Source organism: Corvus moneduloides, chromosome 5, assembly GCF_009650955.1.
Source record: "Corvus moneduloides isolate bCorMon1 chromosome 5, bCorMon1.pri, whole genome shotgun sequence".
Classification (NCBI taxonomy): Eukaryota; Metazoa; Chordata; class Aves; order Passeriformes; family Corvidae; genus Corvus; species Corvus moneduloides.
The window spans coordinates 13,270,853-13,293,338 of record NC_045480.1 but is presented as its reverse complement, the minus strand read 5'-3'; the positions used below and the strand labels follow the sequence as shown (position 1 = coordinate 13,293,338).

The 22,486-nt window shown below is 36.8% G+C and overlaps 1 protein-coding gene across 2 annotated transcripts in view; it reads left to right on the top strand.

The window, feature by feature from the left end:
• The window catches only part of SLC2A9 (solute carrier family 2 member 9), an 85,046-nt gene that overhangs the window by 51,915 nt on the left and 10,645 nt on the right, over positions 1–22,486 (top strand). For both annotated transcript variants that reach the window (XM_032109689.1, XM_032109688.1), the window contains exons 9-11: positions 450–551; positions 2,546–2,621; positions 19,065–19,192. In XM_032109689.1, coding sequence (XP_031965580.1) covers positions 450–551; positions 2,546–2,621; positions 19,065–19,192 — 306 coding nt within the window. The remainder of the gene's footprint in view (positions 1–449; positions 552–2,545; positions 2,622–19,064; positions 19,193–22,486) is intronic.

The following is a 22,486-nucleotide window of genomic DNA, read 5'->3' as shown; positions in this document are numbered from 1 at the left end:
TTTAATTGAGATATAATCTATGCTAAAAAGATTTAAATCTCAATTTTTAAATGTTTTAAGCTTAAATTCAGAGAGATGTTGAAATTAGGAAATAGTCAAAATGCACAAGCAAGAGACTATAATTCTCTTCAACATACTGAAATTTGAAAAAACAAATTGTAAGAACATTGTCATAGAAATTAATGCATATTTTTAAGCCATTAAATCAATGTACAATTTTTTTGGTGGTCTCAGATAAGGATACCATGCTGACTTGTTTTTTCAAGGAGGTTGAATTTTGTAAACATAAATGTGAGCTCAATTATGAACATGTCATAGTTTATCAATAGCGTAAAATCAAACTTCATGGTTTTAGTTTTGATGTTCTTATTTACTAGGAGAACATATTTCATGGTCCAAGTTCTTCAGTGCTTTATCAAGAAAGTTAAATGCCACTTTTTGTTTTCCAGGGCTTAGTTATTGAGCGGCTTGGACGCAGACCTCTTCTCATTGGAGGCTTTGGGCTGATGATTGTCTTCTTCTCAGTACTCACCGTCTCCCTGACTTTACAGGTAACACTAGGGTCACTATATATTTTTACTCTCTCTTTTACCAATCTTAAACCTGCTAGATACTGGTTTGTCTCAACATTGCTACGTAAGCCAATCCTTTTAATCAGTTTGGCCTAAGGATTGAAAGGTCGCATACTAATTTATGAATCTGTTTGCTTCAAAGCTTTTGCATTAAAAAACTACAGAGACTTTCTCACATTCTCACATTCAGACTCCTAAAATCAAAGATTTATGCATATCATGAACTATTATGAAGACAATTTTACCCATGAGTAAATAGTTTACCCATATTCTGTGGGTTTATCTTTGTAATACACTCTGAGATTTCTTTCATATTTTATATGTCATCACTGTTTTAGGTTTGGATTTTTCTTTTTCCCCAGTAGTGAAATATTTCCATGTTTGCATAATTTTACTTTTTAGATTCCATCTATGTAAGATACAGTTTGTTTGTGTTCCTAAGGAATTTTAAGAAGTAAAACTGACATTTGCAATGGCATGGATTTGGGTGGTGTTTCATCAAGGTGTTTTCCTGTTGGTTTTCATTCATGTGTGGTGCCATTAATCTGACTTTCAAATCTCGTTTCTTGCTTGAAGAGAGTCAGTAAGTCAGGCTGACTGGCAGGTCTGTGCTACACCATTGCAGTTTTATTTGATTTACCTCTATGTACAGCACAATAAAGGTTTACTTCACACACCTGCCAGGACAGCTGTAAGACAGCTCTCCTCCAGAAGAGAGGTGTTATTGCATATTTAGTATGCCCAGTGAAAAATTCCCTTCCAGATCTTTTAAAGCCAAGCTGGGTGTGTGAGGACCTTCAGTTGTTTTAAGTCCCTGAAGTCTGCATGCCTTTCAGTTTTACCTCCTTTCAAAAGGGTCTCAATGTGTTAAGTATTAGAGATTTGCTTTGAACAAAGGACCAGGGTACAAATAGGCTTAGTCTCAGAGGAATTTATATCTATTTGCACCTTCTCTTTCCCAGAGACCTTGGATTTGCTTCCAGACAAGAACCCCAGATTGTATAATTTTGAAATATTTACAACCCTTTTGGTTAATCTTAATGCCCCGGAGACCACAGTTTCCACATAATTAAGGGAATAACCCAGCCTAGAAGAGAAAGAGCATCAGAAAATGGGGGCTTTTCCTTAACACTGAAAAAAATAATTTCTTTCTTCAGCAAGAGTATTTTTACAGTGCCACTCAAGGTGGTTATAGTACACTTACATACATCTTAGAAAATTTTCAAAAATAGTAAAATTCTAATAAAAATATCATTCACACTTTGCTGAGGGGAAACCCCACCTGTTGGAGAGAGAAAGAAATGAGTATCCAATTTTTTTTCTCATCTATTAGTATTAGAATCAAGCATTCACATACGTGATCAAGAAACAGTGTCCTGCAAACTCCACAGGAATTGCTCTTTGAATTTCAAGTTCCTGATATTTAGAGGTATCAGTAGAGAAAAATCTACTTAGAAGTAGAAGAAAGATAGCACACATGGCCTTCCTTGTCTGCAAAATCAGATTATGGCTGAAAATCCCATGCTTTGCCAAGGTTCAGGTGCCTGGTCCTCCTACCAAATGTCAGCCTGTCCTGTCTTCAACCAAGCCTTTGACTGGTGAACTCTGAAGCTCTGTGGGCCATCCTAGATGCTCTTTTTAAACATGATTGAAATACCTGAGGAGGATGGAGGTGCTGAATGCGTTCCAGGCTGGCTTGACCTTTAGCACAAGAAGCTGTGAATTTTTAGAGTTCGGACTCTGTGGTACACGAGCTTGTCTAGTGTTTCTCTACAAAGATTTCACAGACACCAAGGCCTTTAAATACAATCTAATAAGGTCCTACAGAAATACAGTGATTTTCTAAAGTAACCTCAGACTAAATTTTGAAATAGATTAAGAATCATGGAAAACACTATCTATTGTCTTTGAGTTTTTAAAAATATTTGTAATACATACAATATGCTTAAAATTAATGTCTTTTGTCTACCCAGAACAGTGTGCACTGGCTTCCTTACCTCAGTATATTTTGCATCCTTGCAATCATTGCATCGTTCTGCATTGGACCAGGTATGTCTATATATATTTTTTCATGTTTCTTTGTGTATCAAAGGACAGGTGTTTTTGCACTGGCACTATGTTAGCAAATCACTTGTACAAAACTTCACTTTGGCTGTAAACCAGAAAGTAAGACTTGTTCCCTTGAGTTTTTGGAGGTTTTTTTAAGCACCATTTATTGCCTCTTTTTTCTTTGTAAGGAGTTTCACATTAAACATTAATCAGCTGTTTATACATCTCCACCACTGAAGTGGTCTAATTGATTGATCGTGGTTTATTTGGGGAAATAAAGACTTGCTGATGTTTGATGTGACTCTAATGAAATACTGCTGTAATTCTGTGGATCCTCTTTTGAAAAGCTGAGGAAAAAATATGCTGCTTTAGAGAAAAATGGGGAGAAGACCAAGATACTTCTTTTCCCCTTATTTCTGGGAAAAGAGATTGTCACTAATTTCTGTGCAACATACAGTGAAAATACTGAAAAAAAAATAGCAATCTCTTTGTCCTTCTGTAAGGACAAATTTCAGGTTCCGCTAAGTTCACTGTACTGCTGACATATGTTTGTTAGAGTGAGATGGGGGACCGGAGGGATGTTAAAGAATTCTGTGGAATAGAACTGTTCTTGAATTTTAAATACCTTAGGAATGTCAAATGTTGACTTGAAACTTCTTTAAAAATTTCCTTCTGGTGTTAAACTCAGAGAGTTTAAGTGCAGATACTTGCAACATCTTTTAAAATCTCAGTTGAAACAAACTGAAGTTTTTTCCCTGTTATAGATATGTTCCATCTATTTTTAGAACTTGTAAATCAATATGTTCTTACATGTCATGTTTTCAACATGTGAAGATTAACCCTCTGCTTTTCTCCTTCACCTCACCATTCTTCAAAATGGATTCTGCTGTTCTTCATTTAGCTTCTTTCTCTTTATTGATGTTATTCAGAATTTGTGTTGTACTTTGCAATCTATTTTGAGCAAAGTATCTGCAGATACATTGTGGACAAAAAGCTTTTTTTTATATTTCTAGCTTGCTTTTTACAGAAGTTCATTAAAATCAAAGCTTCTGTTGTGTTTTTCACTGTGCTCAGTGCTGTTAAAGACAAAGAACATTCATAATGTACCAGTAGCTACCTAGTTGGCCTCTCCACCTTTCCTCTGTGTGTTCAAACATTTGTCATATGTGAGAATAGTGGGAATATCTCGGTAGTACATAGTACTGAATTGCTTTTAATGAAAATCTTGGTAATTGACTCTTCAGCTGTTGAGAAGAAGCTGTGAAGAATCATATTCTGATATCTCTGCAAATCAATAGCAATATTTTAGTTGTCTTTAATGGAGGCAGATTTATCTTCAGTGAAACTTCTCTATTCCATTTTGAGGGGCTTAAGAGATTTGAACTACTTTCCTACCTTTTAGCTGGGCAACTTCCATTATTAGTAATGCTTTAATATGATTAAATGAGAAGAGAACACATGCTTTGTGTTCTGAACAAGAAGTGCGACATCAACTTTGCACCCACTGCTTTTTGTATCACAAGGCACAACTCAATAGTTGAGTGCAATTACCCTGTCAGGTTTTGTTTGCCCTTCCTTGTACAGGAAAGACATCAATAGCCTGTGACAAGTCCACTGGAGAGTCACCATGTCAGTGTCAGGAGACCTGTGAGAAGGGACTGGGTGAACTGGACTATTTCAGCCTGAGAGGAGACAGCTTTGGGGACCTAAGAGTAGTGCCACTACCTATGAGCAGGGTGTTGCAATGGCAGAGCCAGTCTCCTGTTACTGCACGGCGAGGTGCTTGAGAGACAGAATGCAGGTGTTAAAACAAGAAAGACGCAGAGAGACTGTAAGGAAAAGCTTTTTGCTTCTAGGCAGTCAAGCAGGCTACCAAGGATATTGAGTCCTTAATTATTACACAAAGATCAAAACTGGATAGTTTTTACTTCTGTTTTTCTCCATTACAGTGGCTGTAGGGAAGTGTCCAGAGAAAATACAAACAGGGCAAGTAGGTGAGACATTTTTTGAGAACCAGTGTACATTCTTTTCAGCTTAGGGTCTTTCTGAGGCATAGCTTCTCACTCTTTCTTAGTCTTCCATGGATTTGCTAATTCTCTGTCTGAAACAACAAAATTTTAGCATTCTTTGGCAAAGAAAACTATGTCTACCATCTTTCACGCACACATCCTTTGTCATTCTTTGTGCGATACCCTCTAAGTCTCACAGAAACAAAGCAATTGATCCTCTTCCTCCTTTTCAACTTTTTTGTGATCTTGTAAACTTTTACCTTATCAATGCAGATTTTTCTGGAATGAAGAGGTATTTCTTATTGCCACCTTCTCAGCTATATTTTATGACACCCCTTTAGCAGGAAAATTTCACACTTTAGTGTTCTTTTGTAGCACTCTGATGGTTTAATGAGACAAGACAAGTTCAGGAAAAACTTTCCCACCTTTCTGGTAGGAAAAGAGGTTTTCCCCGAGAAAATTAAAATATATTCTTTATTGTAAAGCTGCATATTTTTTATACTTTTAGCCTTTTATAGAAGTATTGCCGTTCATTTGTGTTGCTTAACAGGGACTACTGTCAATCCTCAGTATCTTAATTCCTCCTGTAGTTACACTACAAACACATGGTTTGTAATGATTCCATAGGTACAAGCCTTAAGCTAGGATGAATTTAGTTTATGTTCATTGAGATATTGGTACTTGGAAAAGTCATCCCATCTGAAGATAACAAATAGCATGAGGATCTGAGCTTATAAAAATAACTGCTTTAACTTTCTAGAGCATAAAATTGCCTTTAAAACCACATTTTCTCTCTTGTTAGAACACCTATTACCTTCTTGATAGCTTAGATGGCATGTAAACCATTTTCTGATAGCATATGCATGAGTCCCATCTGCTCCTTTACAGCAAGGGTGAGCTGTTACTGTAAACTGAGGAGGGAGGTTTTTTGTTACATTTTTCCAAACACAGCTTTTCAGCGTGCAGATATTTTTGAGGACTGAAACAGTAATGCTAACAACAGGTATGTTCAGGCATGTGTGCTGTTCGGTACCTCATCATTTTTGTCAAAAGACAAACAGCAGAAAGCTTTCACTTTCTAAAAAGTAAAGGTTTAGTCAATCTGTGATCTGAAAGAAAATTACCCTTCAAAAATTGCTTATTGTTCTATAAATTAGGGAGCCAGATTCTATAGACTGCTGGTCCAGACAGGTGCTTCATTGTGCCTATTTGGTTAATTATAGGCCAGTTAAGATATTTGCTGGACCTGGAATAAATATATGATGCATTTAAAATGAAGAATTGTCATCCAGCAAAGAGTGGATAGAAAAAACTGAGGGGATTTTTTCTGACTCCTAAGGAGACAAAAAAGCAAAAAGCCAAAAATCAGCTGAGAAAACAAATCAGAGAAAAAAATTAAACATTTTCAGAATCTCCAGAGAGCATTTGTGCTGTTCAAGTTATGCATCATGAGCAAACGCATTGATTTGCAATGCCTTTACAGAATGGGTAAATAATGTGCAGATTCTTGGAAATTTGGATAGTGATAGACAGGCTTAGGTACATGTGAAATGTCTTCCTTCCTTAATTTTGCCTTAGTTAATATTTAAGAAAAAAGGAAAAACTAAGATTTATTCCCACTTCCTCAGTTAAACCTGTGTGGCTGCCTCTTCATGGACTGAATACTCATGTTCAACTGTCCCTGCAGAATCAATCTCTTTAAAGAAAGATAGTCTAAAATATTACTTAAAGAGAAAAAAAAAGAGAAGGTTCTGCTTATTTTTAGCTATTTTTTTGAATTCCCCATTCACCCATTGTGCCTTCACAACAGTTTCTGTGCCAGCAAGTGACTTTTGATTTTAGAGGGAGAATTGAAAAATATGCATTGTAGTTTTAGAAAACCTGCTGGAGATCATCCCCTTTTACCCACCAGCCAAATAGTTTAAAAAACAAACAAACAAACAAACACCCGGAAACTGACCTAGAATGTGTTCCATTCAGTTTCCTGATTTGCCTGCAGGGATGTTGACCCCACTTGTCAGTGGGTCTGTCATGCATTTTGGGATGAGGGGCTTGCAGGTTTCGAAGTTTTTCTGATTTACATAAAACAATTAAATCTTCATCCTCCCAACCAGAGAATGGCTTTTCTGCCACCTGTCAACATGTGTCAGATAGTAGAACGTATAGAGAAAAAAACTGATTAACTGATTAATTGGGGATTACAGCAACGTTGGCATGAAGTTCCAGATAATTTTCCTAATGAAAATAAGTGTAATAAAGAGACAGTCAAGACCTGGAGGACTTGGAAACCTGGCATAAACCATTTCCATGCATTATCTTTGTACGAAGCTATTTATTGGTATTTCTTCCTTAGAAGCACATTCTGTTTAAATGTAACACCTTTCTATCCAGTTCTAATAAGCGGAGAAAGCACTGCTGCAGAGAAAGGACAGGAAACCATGGTGGGGGAGGTTAGGTGTGATGCCTGTCTTTAAATGGAAGGATGGGAGGAGGTAGATTGTTTTGATAAAATATCTAGCTTTGAAGCAATCTTCTTTTACCACCTTCTTTAAGAAATTGAGCAAGTATTGTTGCTTTCAAATCTCTGCAAATTTGCTGGCTCTGGAAACATGGTGCACTGGAGCACTGGGCTTATTTTACCACTGGAAATTATTAGAAATAACCCCAGACCCTGTTGCGCAGTAAGATCTGTAAAAACTGCTTGTGTAGTACAAATGTGTTGCCCACCCTTTGACCACTGCCTCTGGGAGGGAGATCAGGCAAGTGTGGGCACAGGAAGGCATGTGGTAAGGTTCCTTCTTCCAAAGAGTTCTTTGGAGTCCTTTGGAAAGAAAAGTTGCCTTTTATTACAACAAGAAGTAATACTCATGGAAGTTCCAGAAATCTGAGTTGATTTTATATCCATTGCCTGCTCATGATAACTCAAGCCATCTTTGTGCTGGAAATCCATGCTGTTTTGGTGGCACTTCAAGTTTGAGATTAGTGATTTTGTTGAAATCTTTTGCCCCTTTCTAAGAATGGGACATATATGCCTGCATGACTTAGAGAGAAAAACGGGCTTTGAAACTCAGAACAGCATGAGGATTTAAGGATATCTGAAAAATGCCAGTTAGCTAAGGAAGAATATAACAATAATATCTCTAAGTACCACGTGAAAGACTTCCACATAGCTGATAATATTTTATCTAAGTAATTTGAAAGATTGCTTTATATAAACACTCTGTATGCACATTCTTTTACACGTTTTCTTAAAGACCTAATACATCATATTGTCACGCATTGTGTCTCTGAATTGTAATGTGAAAAATGCTCATTGTGTTGTCAGGCGTCTTGTCATCATTTTTGAGATGACTTAGAGCTGAATGTTGAAGCACAAAACTGCTCATCTAGCAGTAGAACAGAAGGGCTGCAAAGAAGGGCTACCATGAAGATGAAAAAAATAGATTTTTATATGGAAATATACAGAATAATTTCATAGTGTCTAACAGAAAAGGCTGAGAACACAGGCCAAAGGGAAAATAACACTGAGAAGGAAGAATAATCTGAAGGCAAGTGTTGCTGCAGAAAATAGCAACAAAGACACTAAACTTAGGTGCTATCTAGCCATGAATAAATTTAGAATACAATTTGGGAAAAAATTCCAAACTACTTCAGGAGCCAAGATCTGTATCAGCTTCTCAATAGAAACAGCAAATGGAGAAATGGAACAAAATATTCTATAAATTAAATGCTGCCTGAAACAACTAAGGATTGTATTTGAACCAGATGATCTAATACAATCCTGGATTCCTTTATCTTCAAGTCTTGTGTTCTTCATTTATCTCTAAGTGAGATGCTTGATCCTCTGTATAAAGTCTTACCTTATTTCCACCTGTCTAATAGCCCCCAGTTTCTGCAAAGATGCACATGTGGCCAGAGGGATTTTCTAGCTGCTCACTGCAAAAAAATGCAGCCCATGACTTAATTTCTGTCAATAACTGCTATTTTTAAATCAGGGGCACTAGAGGGAAGAAAGCAGGAGTCTCTGGCTGAGTCTTACACAGTGGCTTCAGGCATTCTGACTTTACTGCCTTACGCCACGTAACATCTTAGAAGTAGTTATTCTGGTCTTTAACACTGTAAGTATTTCTGTGGACAAGTAGCATTTCCCTACAGGAGTCCTGCTGAGTTCAGTGGAGTATGGATAAGGCTGAATTTAGTGTGATCAAACATAAGCCTGTGTGATTTTACTTAAATTCCTACTTTTAAAATAGGTTTCTATTTAGTATGTGTAAGGATGACAAAATCAGATCAGTGGTTTGTTTGATCACTGGAAAGAGAAATCAGTAAAATTCAAACTCAGATGAATTTGAAAAAACCCAGTAATTTTATAGCAGCAAGATCTTCATTTTTTGATTGTTAAATTTTGTATAACAACTGCATTTTCAGATGCAGCTGAGAAATATCAACAAACCAGACCATTCCAGAAAAATATTTCACTTATGCTTGTCTCTTTTTTGGAGAGTTTTATAATATTTGTCATGGTTTATGGAATGTGAGTGAAGTCTCTCCTAGCACAGCTTAATACAATGAATACAACTGAATACAATTTTAAATTGACATTTTAAAGGAAACAAAAGAAAACTCAGAGGAAATCATTGCTATGCCCTGAGGTGTATCAAAGATACTTTGGTATTTAAAGTTTAAATCAGTCCATGCTCTTACCCTGAATGCCAGTGTGCAGTTGTATTGACAGTAGAGCTGTTGTCATAAAAGGGTCACTTTGAAAGTCATGAGGTTTGTGCAGTCTGAAATGTCATGAGTGAAGAAAATAAAAATCAGCTCTTGGATGTGAAACACAACCGAAGGTGTGATAGCACTTACATAGACATAAAGTTAGTGTAATGAAAGGCAGCATCAATATTATTGCCTGAAAGAGGCATTTACAGAAGCTTTGTGTGATGTTTTAGCTTCTCCACCTTGAGTGGGATGTAAAAACTTCTAACACTCATGGCTTCCCACAGAGGCATTATGCCAGTCCACTTTGAGAGAAAGTTTGAGCTTGCTTGAGCAGAAAAAAAACATTTTCTGTACTCTCTGATGATAAGAAGAAACAAACTCATGTTCTTCTAAATTTAGTTAAAAAGTAGTAGATTTGAAAGGTTAGGTTAATTTTCAAATTTTTTTTTATTCTATAAACTAGAAGCCTTTACAGCAGATAAGCATTCTTTGATAATGCCAAGTAGTTCCTGCATTGGATATGGAGAGTATTTGTGCAGAAATAACCTTTAGTTTTCCCAGGTATTTAAGAAAAGGCTTGGTTTGTTGATAGTTGTAAGGCTTTTGTGGGCACAACAGCAGAATTAAAATATGCTGCATAAATTAAATGATTAAATATTCCAAATGTGAGTTATGGTTCAGTTCAGAAACTTGTAATAACCTGGAGACAGTACATACCAGTCTCAGTTGAAGATTTTCTGAGACCCCTGGCTCCATCCCCTGCCTTGTTGTAAACTTCCTGGCTGTGGACTGCCATCCATCCAAAGCAAGTCTCCTTAGTTAGAATTGGTGTTTTGTCCTCCCAGCTGCAGCCATCACGGCCTGCCTTGTCAATGCCATTGCTTTAATTTGTGTGGGCTGAAGCACAGCTGTGGGAGGGCTCATTTACCTTTCCTTTTCTGGTTTTCTCTAGCAACAGTAAAATGCTCCTGGGGGCAGGAGTATTTTCATCTTCTTCTACCAAGTCAAGTAGTTGAGCATTGATCTTTATATTACCTTTGAGTGAATAAACTAATTTTTTAGGCTGTTAAGAAATAACAATTGCTTTCAATATTCACTGAATTTTTGGGGGGGGACGATAGCATGCCCCTTGAATATATTAAATACAATGTCATTGAACATATATTTTGGGGTTAATACTTTTTTATGTTTGATTTGAATTCTTCTCTCTTAAAGAGCAGCATAGAGAAAATGTGTAGCTTTTAACAGTTCTGTAGCAGAAGCGATTTCAATTCTTTATAATTACTGGCAGTTCTAAAGACAAATGAACCCCTAGTATTTGAAAGGTAATTTTATCTGTTGAATAAAGGAATTGCTGGAGGTGACACCTGGAGTTCTCACCAGCAAGAAAACTTATGAACTTTATCCCGCTAACAATAGATTTTACAAATTGTCTTAATTGAAGCTTTCAAAATGTGAATGCTTTGACACTTGACAGCACTCCTCCTACCTGAACTAGCAGCTTTTCCTGAATGATCATTAATTACCTGTTGATGGCTCACAACTCCAACCCTGAAGAAATTTACTGCTGCAAAAATGCACCCATGTGTTTTAGAGGTTCATGTAACCATGAAAAAAAATTTATTCAAAAGCTGTGTAAGTGACCTAGGTACATTATTCAGAATAATAGGGATTGGATATGAAAAGCCTAGTAAAAAAATACACTGGATTTTTTCTGTGAATTTTTTATAAAATACTTATACATGCAAAAGTGCAAGCTAATAAATATATAGAACAGTAGATGTAGAATTAATGAATATAAGGCAATAAAAATATTTTATTTTCCTTATGCTCAGGCACAATGCACAGCAAAGTTTTCTGTTCACCTCATCTGTTTCTGACTAAGCTCCATGGCTAAGATCTAGATGCAGAAGATTATTAGTTTGATGTTGCAATGAACACTGCTCTAGGGTCCAGATAGTGTTTCTTGGTTGCCAATGCAATGCATAGAAAGATGAATAAACACCAGTAACAGACTCTCAGAGGAAAAGGATAGGTCAAAAGGAGAACTGCATGAACAAGGGTAGTCAGTGTCAGTTTGACCAAGCAAAGAGTCAAAGCAGTTCCTTCTTTTAAATCTCCAGATATTATCTGTCCTACTCCAGAAACTTCACGTTTTTGGAAACACTGAGGTGTGGCTCTGGTGACCTCTTTCTGAGTTTCATCAGAAAGAAGGCTTTTATTGTTCATCAGAGCAAGACTGTTACTGTCTTCAGCTGGTACTTCTAGTCAAAGTGCATCTTCTGACTCACTCTTCCTTTTCCTTTCTGTTTGTCAGCAATCAGATATTGTAATTTGTTATATTTGTTTTTGTTATTGGCCACAGTAAGGAAAAAACATTTTTTTTATTTTCTTACATTCATTAGTTCTACAACTACTGCTCCTCATGCCTTGTCTACCACTCTGTGGTAGCAACCAATTTCTTTAATTACTGGCATTTGAGGCCATGTGTCCTAAAAACTTCAACAGTTTCCAGAAATCATAAACAGTGAAGACATGGTCTGTTACCCATCTTAAACAGGAGAAGGACAGAGAGAACTCTTCAGTCCCAGCTTCTCTGGAAATTTGGCCCATTGTTTTTACTGTTGGGGTCCTTCAGGATGAATGCACCTATACAATGACATAATTTTGCATTGCTAGTATGAATAATTTATTTGTTAAAATATTTCAGGAGGAAAGCCTGACATGCCACACCAAGTTTTCAAGACTGTTTTAGCTTGCAGGTTCAGAACCAGCAGCACTTTGTGCTAATGGTCTGTCAGCCTGAATTCCTGACAGGAAATCGTGGTTGATGGCTTTATATTTCTTTCAGAAGATTATTGTAGAAGCAGTAAGCCTAGAATAGATAGGGGTTGGGGTTTTTTCTTCTTTTCAGTCCTCATACAATGCTGGGACTGTAAGAATATTTCTCTTACCTAGGACTGAGCAGAGTCATGAGTCTTTAATTCGAGTGTTTCCATACTACTGCCATCTGTGTAGTGGATGAATATGTAAGGGATGCTTATGTGCTTTTATTAAAGTAAAAACTCTCTCATCATTGTTCTCATCATTGAGATAATTAGTTTTAGCAATGTAATATGAACAGAAGTGCCTAATCATCATTGTTACAGAGAATAATTATAAATTTAATTCTATCATATAGACTCATAGCTCATTAAAAGAAAATTTTCTTTACATTCAAATAGAACAGAAAGTTGGGCTATAATTAAGGTTGTGATGTTATAAAGTGGATCTGAAGACCATTTACATAAGTTGAGTGTATTTTTTAATTGCATTTTGTTCTTTGGTAGATACGCAGCATTGCAACTGTGAAGCAAAAAGAAACGTTGCCAAGAACCAGAGTAGAAACTTAATACTGAGGTTCAGATTTTACAAACAAAAGCCAACACCAAAAAAAAAAATCAAACAGCAACAATAACAGAAATAAATAGAATTAAAATAAACAGAAATAGATAAACAGAAATAAAAAATAAACCCTCACCAAATTTCCCAATAGACAGAAATCATCACCAAAATCCAAAAAACAAACATATTCATTTTGCTCAGAATTTGTCAGAATGGCCTACATACTGCTGGTTTGTTGTATGTTAAAAAAAGCAAAAAAAAAATTAAATTAAAGTAATAAATTAAAATAAATTAAAAGTTAAATATATTGCTCAGTTTACAGCCAACAGTTGTATTTCAAAGGGAATAGTTATAACTCATCTAAAGAAAAATATCTTAAAAGTATTGAATTTATTTGGATTAATCAGTTACATGGTAAGTATTTTACCTTCATCGAACAAATCTTCAGAGAAAAAATTATTCAGTCAGTAACAGATTGCTCATAAAATTCTGCTTGTGTGCACTGACTTATGGAAGTAAAAATTATAGGAAAATGCACTAACTAATATTTAAGAGGGGGAGAATTTCACTGAAGAGGAAATTATCAGATAGTTCAAATAAGGATACTCTTGTGTCTTTTTTGCAGGGAATATCTGCTGTAGAACTAGTTACCTAAGTAGAACTAGAAAGCATTTTGTGTGATCTATTATATTTTATGTAATAGCCTTGTTGTTGTATGTCAATCATTTTCGTGTAAATTACCTGAGAACCAAGAAATAACATTTCAACAACTGGTGTTAGAACCGAGTGAATCAATATTTTTGTTCTGCACTGGTTCTTAGTTTGTTTTATTTACCCTGAATGATATGGGTTGCCTTGCACCAACAAAGTTCAGAATACCTCCAGAACTGGCTTTCTAAATGCTTTTGGAATAGCAGGTTTTATATAGATGTTAAATCAAAGACCAGTTAATCAATGCAAAAAGTCTTTCACACAATATTGCATTAAAAACTAGTCCTTTAATAATTATAAATACTAATTTTATAATACTGGAGTTTGCAAGGTTTTGTATTATTTGTGTGTTTTAGTTTGGTTTTATAGTTTGCACTTTTGCTTTGCCATAGACTGATAGCTTTAAATGTTTTTTTACTCAAGTGGTGTTTAATCTAAGGCAGAAAAGATTCAAATGGTGCAAATTAATGTGGTTAATGAACTATACCCTCTTCTACAAACAAAGAACCTGTTTTACTTAGTTATCCTGTGGAGAAGAGCTGCAGACAGCTAGAAAAGTCTGTAGCATGAAACTGTGACTCAGAACACCTCTGTCACACTTTCTGTTCCCAGTTCTCTCATCAGGATTAGCTGGGAATATAGCTGTCATATCTGACTGTAATGTCATATTTGGTGGGGTATTATTCAATCAAATACAAAGTACAAGTTAAAATAATCTAACAGGTGACAGAACACCTCTATAAAAATTGAGCTATGTATTTTGCAAAATTCTTATTCTATCTGTAGGCCTACAGAAATGGAAGAAACTCAGTAGCTGCATTGCATCGCTCACTAGCAGTATTCCTGAAATATACTTTCGCATGGGTTTTGTTGCACATTTTGAGGGGGTTTTGCTCATTGGTTAGGTTGGGTTTTTTTGTTTATTTCTTTGTTTATTCGGTGTTTTTTAACAACTAAGGTCTGTGTAGAAACTAACAGCCTTTTGCTCTCTCACTGAAGAATTTTAGGGTTTTTTTCCAGCACTTACCTTCCAGGATTTTTACCTCACGTCCATTGCTTCTGTCCCACAGTTACTCTCTCTCTCGAGCCCTTGAATTGCAAATAGCAAAACCTTTCATTGAGGCAGTATTTTGTCCCCCAACCCTATTAGAATATATCAGTCTTCCCTGCAGTTCCCGCATGCCTTGCCTTGCAGATAAAAGCCATTTTCATTGATCATCTCTAGAGCTGCACAGACTCCTTTTTCCCCAAAAAAAAGAATATTGTTACAAGGTAGTTTTCTGTTTTCTCAGAACACCTCCCTTTGAAGATTCATTGTCTCAAAGCATGGAGTTGGAAAGTCTGGGAGCTCTTGCCCTAATCACGCTCTCAGAATTCCCAGACTCCCCCAGAATTTGGAGTGCTGAGTCATGCAGGAGGCTGGGTGGCCATGGATGGTCCTCCTGGTGGGGCTGGAAACCCTCTGGTTGCCATGGGGCCACTGCCTGAACACACAAGGGTTTGGCTTGGGTGGGTATTGAAAGATGAGCTTCTAGCTCAGGGAGAGAGTTCCTTTCTTTTAGTGGTTCTTAGGGCACAAAATTTCTGTCACCTTTAGAGGTGATTTACCACTGTAATAAATCTCCTGATTTGTATTAAGCATTTATTCTGGTAACAGTCTTATTTCATAAATTATATATGTAGCCATAACATGAATTCCCAGTTAGGTACTCGATAAAAGCAGAATGTGAAGTTCAGCATTTTCCTTTCTTTCTCATGTTTTCTGTATTCAGATTTTTGCACTGACTCCTGTAATTTCTGCTAAGCAGTATTTATTCATAACTGCTCACTGAACAAAGCAGCAAATATGTGCACTTAATTTTTCCTAAGAAAATGCATTGATACTTGTGCAAATTTAAATATATATTTGAAAATCTATAGCACGGATACCAAGAATATTTTTTCTGTTCTAATGTTCCAATTTCATGCATAAAAGAGTACTGGGTTGAGAGTCTGGATTTTTACCAGCACATGACATTGATTCTATGTATAACTTGACTAATTACAGAGATAAATGAATAAAGAACACAGATACAGAAGTATTTATGCATGTCTAATTGTGTCATGTGGGTTTAGTCTAGTTTCATTAAACAGTTTATTGATATACAAGTCCTGCAGTAAGACGTATGTAGTTTCCAACAGATGTAGGATCCTAACACCTATAACAATCTGTCTTTACTAGGACTGCAGTATGTTAAGAGTTCTTCCATTATGTTCACTGCAATGGTGAAAAGAAAAAAGTATTAGAAATTAGAAATATTATGGAAATTAGAAATTTCCATAACACTGTAATTATGTGGTCAATGCATTACCTATTAAAATTCATGTCTGGAAGATACCTTGCTGAAAAACTCCTACAGGAAATCCTAATATACATTTTTTTGTTTTATGATCAGAACTAAAATAAAGCTGTTTCACTGAAAATTGTTTGGAAAGCCTTCCAGGGAAAAAGACAATGCCAGGTTCATCCTCCATCAGAAAGATCATCAGGAAGGTTTCTTGTGAATTATTTCACCCACATTCAGATATGTGTTAAAGTTGCAAAACAAAGTATTTAAAGACTATTCCAAAAATACAGTGGTTTTGTTGGATTGCTTTTCGCAGTGGTTTCCAAGCTTCCATGTTTGAACACAGGCTAGTACACACCCATCTGGCCTAGTGATTATAGAGGGTACCCTGCAGAGACTGACTCTGAGAAGTGGTTGGTAAAATGCCACAGTGTTGTGATCTCTGCTCAGATCCAACTTAGAGTAGCCAAAGCATAATACAGCTTCCTTCAGCCCCAGGCACTCAGATTTGTATCTCAAAGAACAGTGAGTTCCAGGAGAAAGGGAGTCCTTGAGCACATCTCTGACACCTTGAAGTGGCTGAGGATGGAATCCTGGGGCTATAGGCTCAGCTGATCTCAGGTGCCTTCACTCGCTGTGAATTTAAGGCTTTACAGTTTTCCTTCAGCTCTCCCAGAATTCTTTTTCACTTCACTCAGTTGTAGAGTGTGTCCTTCACAGTGGTGTGGCCCTTGGCAGGCATTCACATGTCCTCCTCTTCATCCTCGTAAGGTCAAGTCTGTGCTCTTCCAAGCATGTGGCAATAGACAGCAGTGACCTGACTTCATTGCACTTCTTGTGCTTGACCTGTCTTTCACATAACTCACGTACCACTTTTCAGGCCCCTTGGTTCCTCCCTGAATCTTTTAAGTCATCCCTCTATGGAAGCTGACTTTCTCTGTTTTGTGATGCTGTGGATATGCTTCTGTACATCATGAGAAAGCTGGGAAGTCTGTCAGTGCCACCCTTCCCGTTCCTCCACAGAATTCTTGAAAGTTAGTGATAATCAATATGTTCTTAGAAATTACATTGGAATTTCAAGCAACCTTTTCCAAGATAGTGCCCACACATTTTTATTTCCATAACACTTATGCTTTCTGATAGGTTTCTGTCCTTTTGTACTTTTTTTTCCTCTGGCTTTTTTCCTCTCTTGTACAATGTGTGTTTTTCCAAATGCTGTTTCCAGCAGCATGTTTTATTATACTGATGAGAACAGCAACACCTCTGTAGATTGTCCTACAGCAAAGGCATGACAGAATAAATGATCATAAATAAGTCATCTTACATGATTTTTTTATTTCCAGTCCTTCAGTTCCTCTCTCCAAGGGGTAAGTGTCCCGACAAACTACTGCCTCGTATGGCATTTGAGACCCAAACCAGGTGCTGACAGAACAGGTGTTATTGCTGCCATTTGAACCCAAATCTCAAGGGTATGATAGAATGGCCACTGAAAGCCATCAAGCATTGATAGACCCCATATTGCTTGAATTTTGTAAAGTTATGCATGTTTGGATACTTCTTCATGTTCAAACTGCTGCTGGGAGAGGTTACTTTTTTTAGTCACAGAATTCTACTACATATGTCTTGTAGAGAGATACAAAGCTGCAGTTTTGACGGCTTAAACTCTCCATATGTCAGTTTACTATGTATAAATTAGGAGTAAATAAATTTATTTGCTCTCTGCTTTTTTGGTGTAATTTATACTGGCAGTCTTTGGCACAGAAAGTTCAGTTGAAGGCTTTGCTACCACTTTAGATATGTTCTCACAAAAAGTCACGCTAGCTCATGATGGAAAGTAGCTGTTTGCTGCATCACACTGTCTTTCTTTTATGCACATATTCATGGTTTCTTGCATCTGGAAGAGTGCCTGACAACACACGTCATCTGCACGTCATGTTATGTGTTTGCAAGTCCCTACCTCACGCTGCTCACAGGAGCTCCTGGTGTGTGTGTGTTTCAGCTCAGGGCCATTGAGCATGAGGGGCTACATAAGGATGCATCCCTATAATGCACTTAGAGATATATTCATAAGTGTCCAGGGGTAAAGGTAGTGTGAAAGATTAGCACATAGATCAAGGAAAGATGTGCAAGGAGACGACCCAGTGGATGGACAAGCCTTTGGTGGTGTTTTCTTATTAATTTATATATATTTTAGAAGTCAGTTTTGATATAGAGGTTTTTGAAAGTAAATATATGTATAAATATGATTTTGGTTGTTTACACTAGCTTGTTAAAATGCTTAAAACAGAGGACAGACTTACATACAGTATGTGCGTATATGAGTCTTGACTACAAATCTAAATGGTGAGACAGGTAACACCAGCACACATGAGGACCTAGAAACTGGTAGGAGCAAAATACTGATGTTGATGATTTTACAGTTCTTCAAACTGTAATGAAATAATTCTGCAATTAGATACATGTCTAATGTGTAACATTAACTGAATTAGTAGCTGAGCAGCAAATAAAATCCATATTTTATTCTCTAGAAATTAAAGTATTTCTATTGAAATATCCAATGAGAATGAAGGAAGCCAAAGATCATAAACTGAGACTTTCAACTACTAGACAGCTACTTCCCGGGGGGTTACTGTCAGGCCAGCAATATGCCAGTGCTGTACAAAATAGTCTACTGCCTAGGTGGAAGGAAACCTGAGTGACAAATGTGGTATTCAACTGAGCTTGTTCTTATGGAGGTCAGAGTCCTTGGCTGATGGGAGAAACAGACCTTGCCAGAAGTGTTGGCAATATCTGGTAAGAGAATGTATTAAATAAGCATCAATGGCAAGTATACTCTTAGGGAAGCAAATTTTTTGTATTTTTTATTGCTGAAATAAAGTGGGTAATAATTATAAAAAAAATAGGTGTTCGTCTCTTTGGAGCCATCATTCAACTATTAAGGTGTAAATGTATTTTGGAGTATATCTGAATTTTCAGAATGTCAAGCATTTTAGTAGAAACAATCATTCTTATTTTTAATAAACAGCCTGTCACATGGTACTCTGCAAGCTGTCATGTGGATTTCCTGCTCTGTTACCTGCTTGCCACCCTGAAAAAGAATGTAAAACAGGAGATGTGATGGCATGAAAGAAAGAAGTGTAGCTTCTCTAAAATACGATTTTGACAAATCTGTCTCAGGAGGCCCTGCAGAGAGCTGCAGAGCAGTGCTAGTCATGGAGGTGTGTGGCTCGCTCATCTCTGCTGATGGGAGAGGGACTTAACTAAAACCACTGCCTTGTTGGACCCCGTTTCAGGTGGGATTCCCTTTGTCCTCACTGGAGAGCTCTTCCAGCAATCACAGAGGCCAGCCGCATTCATGATAGCTGGGACAGTCAACTGGCTCTCCAACTTCGCAGTGGGACTGCTCTTCCCTTTCATCCAGGTACTCAACACCCTTGATAATTGATATGCTGTGATATTGTTGGTATAGAAGGACATATGACATTTGAGAAGAAATTTCAGGTAATAATAAACGTCCTATTATTGAAGCCAGTGACATTCCTACCATGTTTGTGATACAGATCAGTTGTGAAACCCACCTGTCTCCTGGCTGGAATGTGTTGGAAAAAACTGGCCTGCAATAGAAAAAGTACTGTAACCATGGACAACCCTCAATGGCAAGTTCCCCCCAGGAGTGTTTCAGCTATGCAGGCTGATGGTTTTGTCTGGGTTCACAGTCACTGATGGAGATTGTCCCTGCCTCTTTCTTCAGGCGTTAGGATACCCATCATCTGGTTTACCCTATGCTTTGAAAATCCATATTAATCTCATGGGGGAATAGATGCACCTCCCTCCATAAGCTTGGCTTAATGGCTCTTTTTCTTTCAACTTCTGTCAGGTTTTTGTCTTCTTTAGCTGGTTCCTTCTTGCTGCAGCTTAATTACTACATGGATTAATCTGTTCCTGTCCCAGCTTCCCCAGACTCCCATAAGCTTTGTTTTTATGGATTGCTTGGCTGCACTAGTCACATGGAGGACAGTTTGATCAAGAGCTGTCTGAAAACTGGGGTTTATACTTAAACAAGATAAGTTTATTTTCAAAAAAAAAATTGTAAAAAGAAAATTAAAAGTTCAACATAGAACAACACTCTCCTGCTCTGATTCCTAAGACAACTTCAACACTATTTATGTGTTGTTGTATGGCAAAAAGGCTTCAAGCATCTTCTAATTAAAAAACAAGCTGAGGTTCTTTTCTTGATCATGAACCTCCCCCAGGGATGGTCTGCACTCTCTGGAGCTCACACTGAAGCTGATTCTTCATCTCAGGAGTTGAAACACAGCTGATCAGTCCCCTGACTGGCCATGTCCAGCCTCTTAAAAGAGCCATCCTGCTCCACAGAAAATAGTTTAAGACTGAAGCTCACAACTACAAGGCAAAATAGAGAAGTCTTAGGTTTTCATTTTTTAAACACACAGAGAAAAATAATAGGGGCAGAGGAAAGGTACAGGGAGAGTAAAACCTCTAGGCCACTTGGAGGTCCTCACACCCAGGAGAGAGATTTTGGATTGGTCTTCAAATCATTGCTGAGGAAGACATTTGAGTAACAATCCCTGCTGCTGTTTGTGCCTTCTTGCAACAGAAAATTATTTGATTCTGCAATACCACATGCCTAACAGCATTTGGAGATACAGTAAAATTATCATACTCTAAGACTTTATACATTTCTTTTTCATTTGACAAGTATAACTGCTTTTACTATATAGTACTCTTTTAAATTATCTATATGAGGCAGTTTATGGGAGAACTTGAAAGCCTTATAAAGTCTGACCCATGATCTAAGTTTGATACTTAATTTAAAATTTCTTCTAACAGGGACAAATCTTTAGTCATTTTGATTACTTGGATCAGCTTCAAAAGTCAGGATGATTATAAAGTCTGATCTTTCCAAACTCTGTACATTTACTAACATTAACTGCAATTACACTACTTGGTCTTCTTTTCATGCTTACTGAAATTGATGAGTATTTTCCACCAGTTTCATGGTGAAGGCCTTTACAGCTTAGACACTCTCAGGTGAGATTTTTAAAAGGATGTAGGGACATAATTCCTTTTCCACTGAGGTTGTTAGAACATTTACTGAATGATAGAAGGAATTGGACAATTCCCTTTTGAAAACCAAACCTGGTCCAGGAGGCAGCCCCAACTCATCCAGCAAATGGATACTTCTGTGTGGTTTAATAGCTTTTTCTTCCAGAAGATGGGAAGTGACTGTTTAAGTTGCATTAGATCCTCCCTTCCAGCCCAGCTGGCCAGGCACTTCTGGTTCCACCTCCTGCCTCCATGGCAGCTGGGCAGGGACAGAAAAAAAGATCTCAAACCTAGGGGCATTTAATCAGAATATTTTTATTTGTTGTGGTTTGGTTTTTTTTAATTATCCAGAGACATTTAGAGAATAATCCCATTTCTCCAAAATTGCAGTTTCTACCTCCTGCACAAAACTGGGGATTACCCTGAGCTCTGGTCAGCTGTCAGATCTGAATTCACGCAACCCAGGACACTCCCTACTTGTTTTCCTAATCCTACCTGAGAGATCACCTGCTGAAAACTGTTTAAAAGGACCCTCAGTAAATTCAAATCAAAAGTCAAGCTACATTCTCTAATTTTCCATGTGCATATTAAAGCTTTTTAAGTGATTTAGTATGCGTCCATATAAATTTGCTGTAGCCTTGGAGAATTTATCATTACATGTCATAAAAGTATCCTGTTGTGTGATTACAAAATTATCCAGTTTCGTTTTAATGAAGATAAGTTATATTTCCATCTTAATGGGGTTATTGGGTTTTTTCTTCTTTCAAAGAAAAGAGAAATAAAAAAGAGAAAAAGCTTAGAATTTGCATCTAAAGATGAAAGCAGTGTTACTCAGACTTTGATTTTTAAAGCTTTTTCACAAGATCAAACTAGAACATCTCCTCTTTCCCAAGCTTTAACTTTTTTCCTATTTCGGTCAACCTTATTCTCAAAATTCAGTTTATGAGTCACCTCTTTCTTCACAGAAAGACAATATCCTCTTCTTAGCTCATTTTATAAACCTAAACTAGGAAAAAATATCTTTAAAATATCTTCACAGGATGAATGCATCATCCTGTCTGTGTATTTAAATACTAACCTGATTGCTTGAGAAACAGCAGCCACTTTTTAGCCTTGGTGTGCTTCTACAAAATTATCCCAAACATTTGGGAAATAAATCTGGTAACTTTAGAGTTAGTAAAAATATCAACCAGTTTTCCAAATGTCACTAATTAACTAACTTGAATGACTAGATTTTTGCCCTTCAACCATCTGTAGATAAATATAATCAAAGAGTGGCATGAGTCATACATTAAAATGTATGGATGAGATTGAAAAGCTAGTATAAAAATCAATTCTTGACAAATTAAAAAAAAAAAATTGAATGTGGCTTCTCTTCCACCTCATTACTCATACCTATTTGAGGTGATGAAATGTGAACAGTGACCCAGTAAATCAGAAATTAGAATGTATATATATGTGGAAATGGGTGCAATGAGCTGAAGCAGGCACAGGGAACAATAAACCAGCAGAAAAGTATATTATCTAAAAAAAAGTATATTATCTAAAGTATAATCTAAATAATGTATAAAATAATAATAAAAGTATAGTCTAAAAGGCTAGAAAACTTCTGGTGCTTTAGAATAGGCTTGTGTTAACATAATACTCT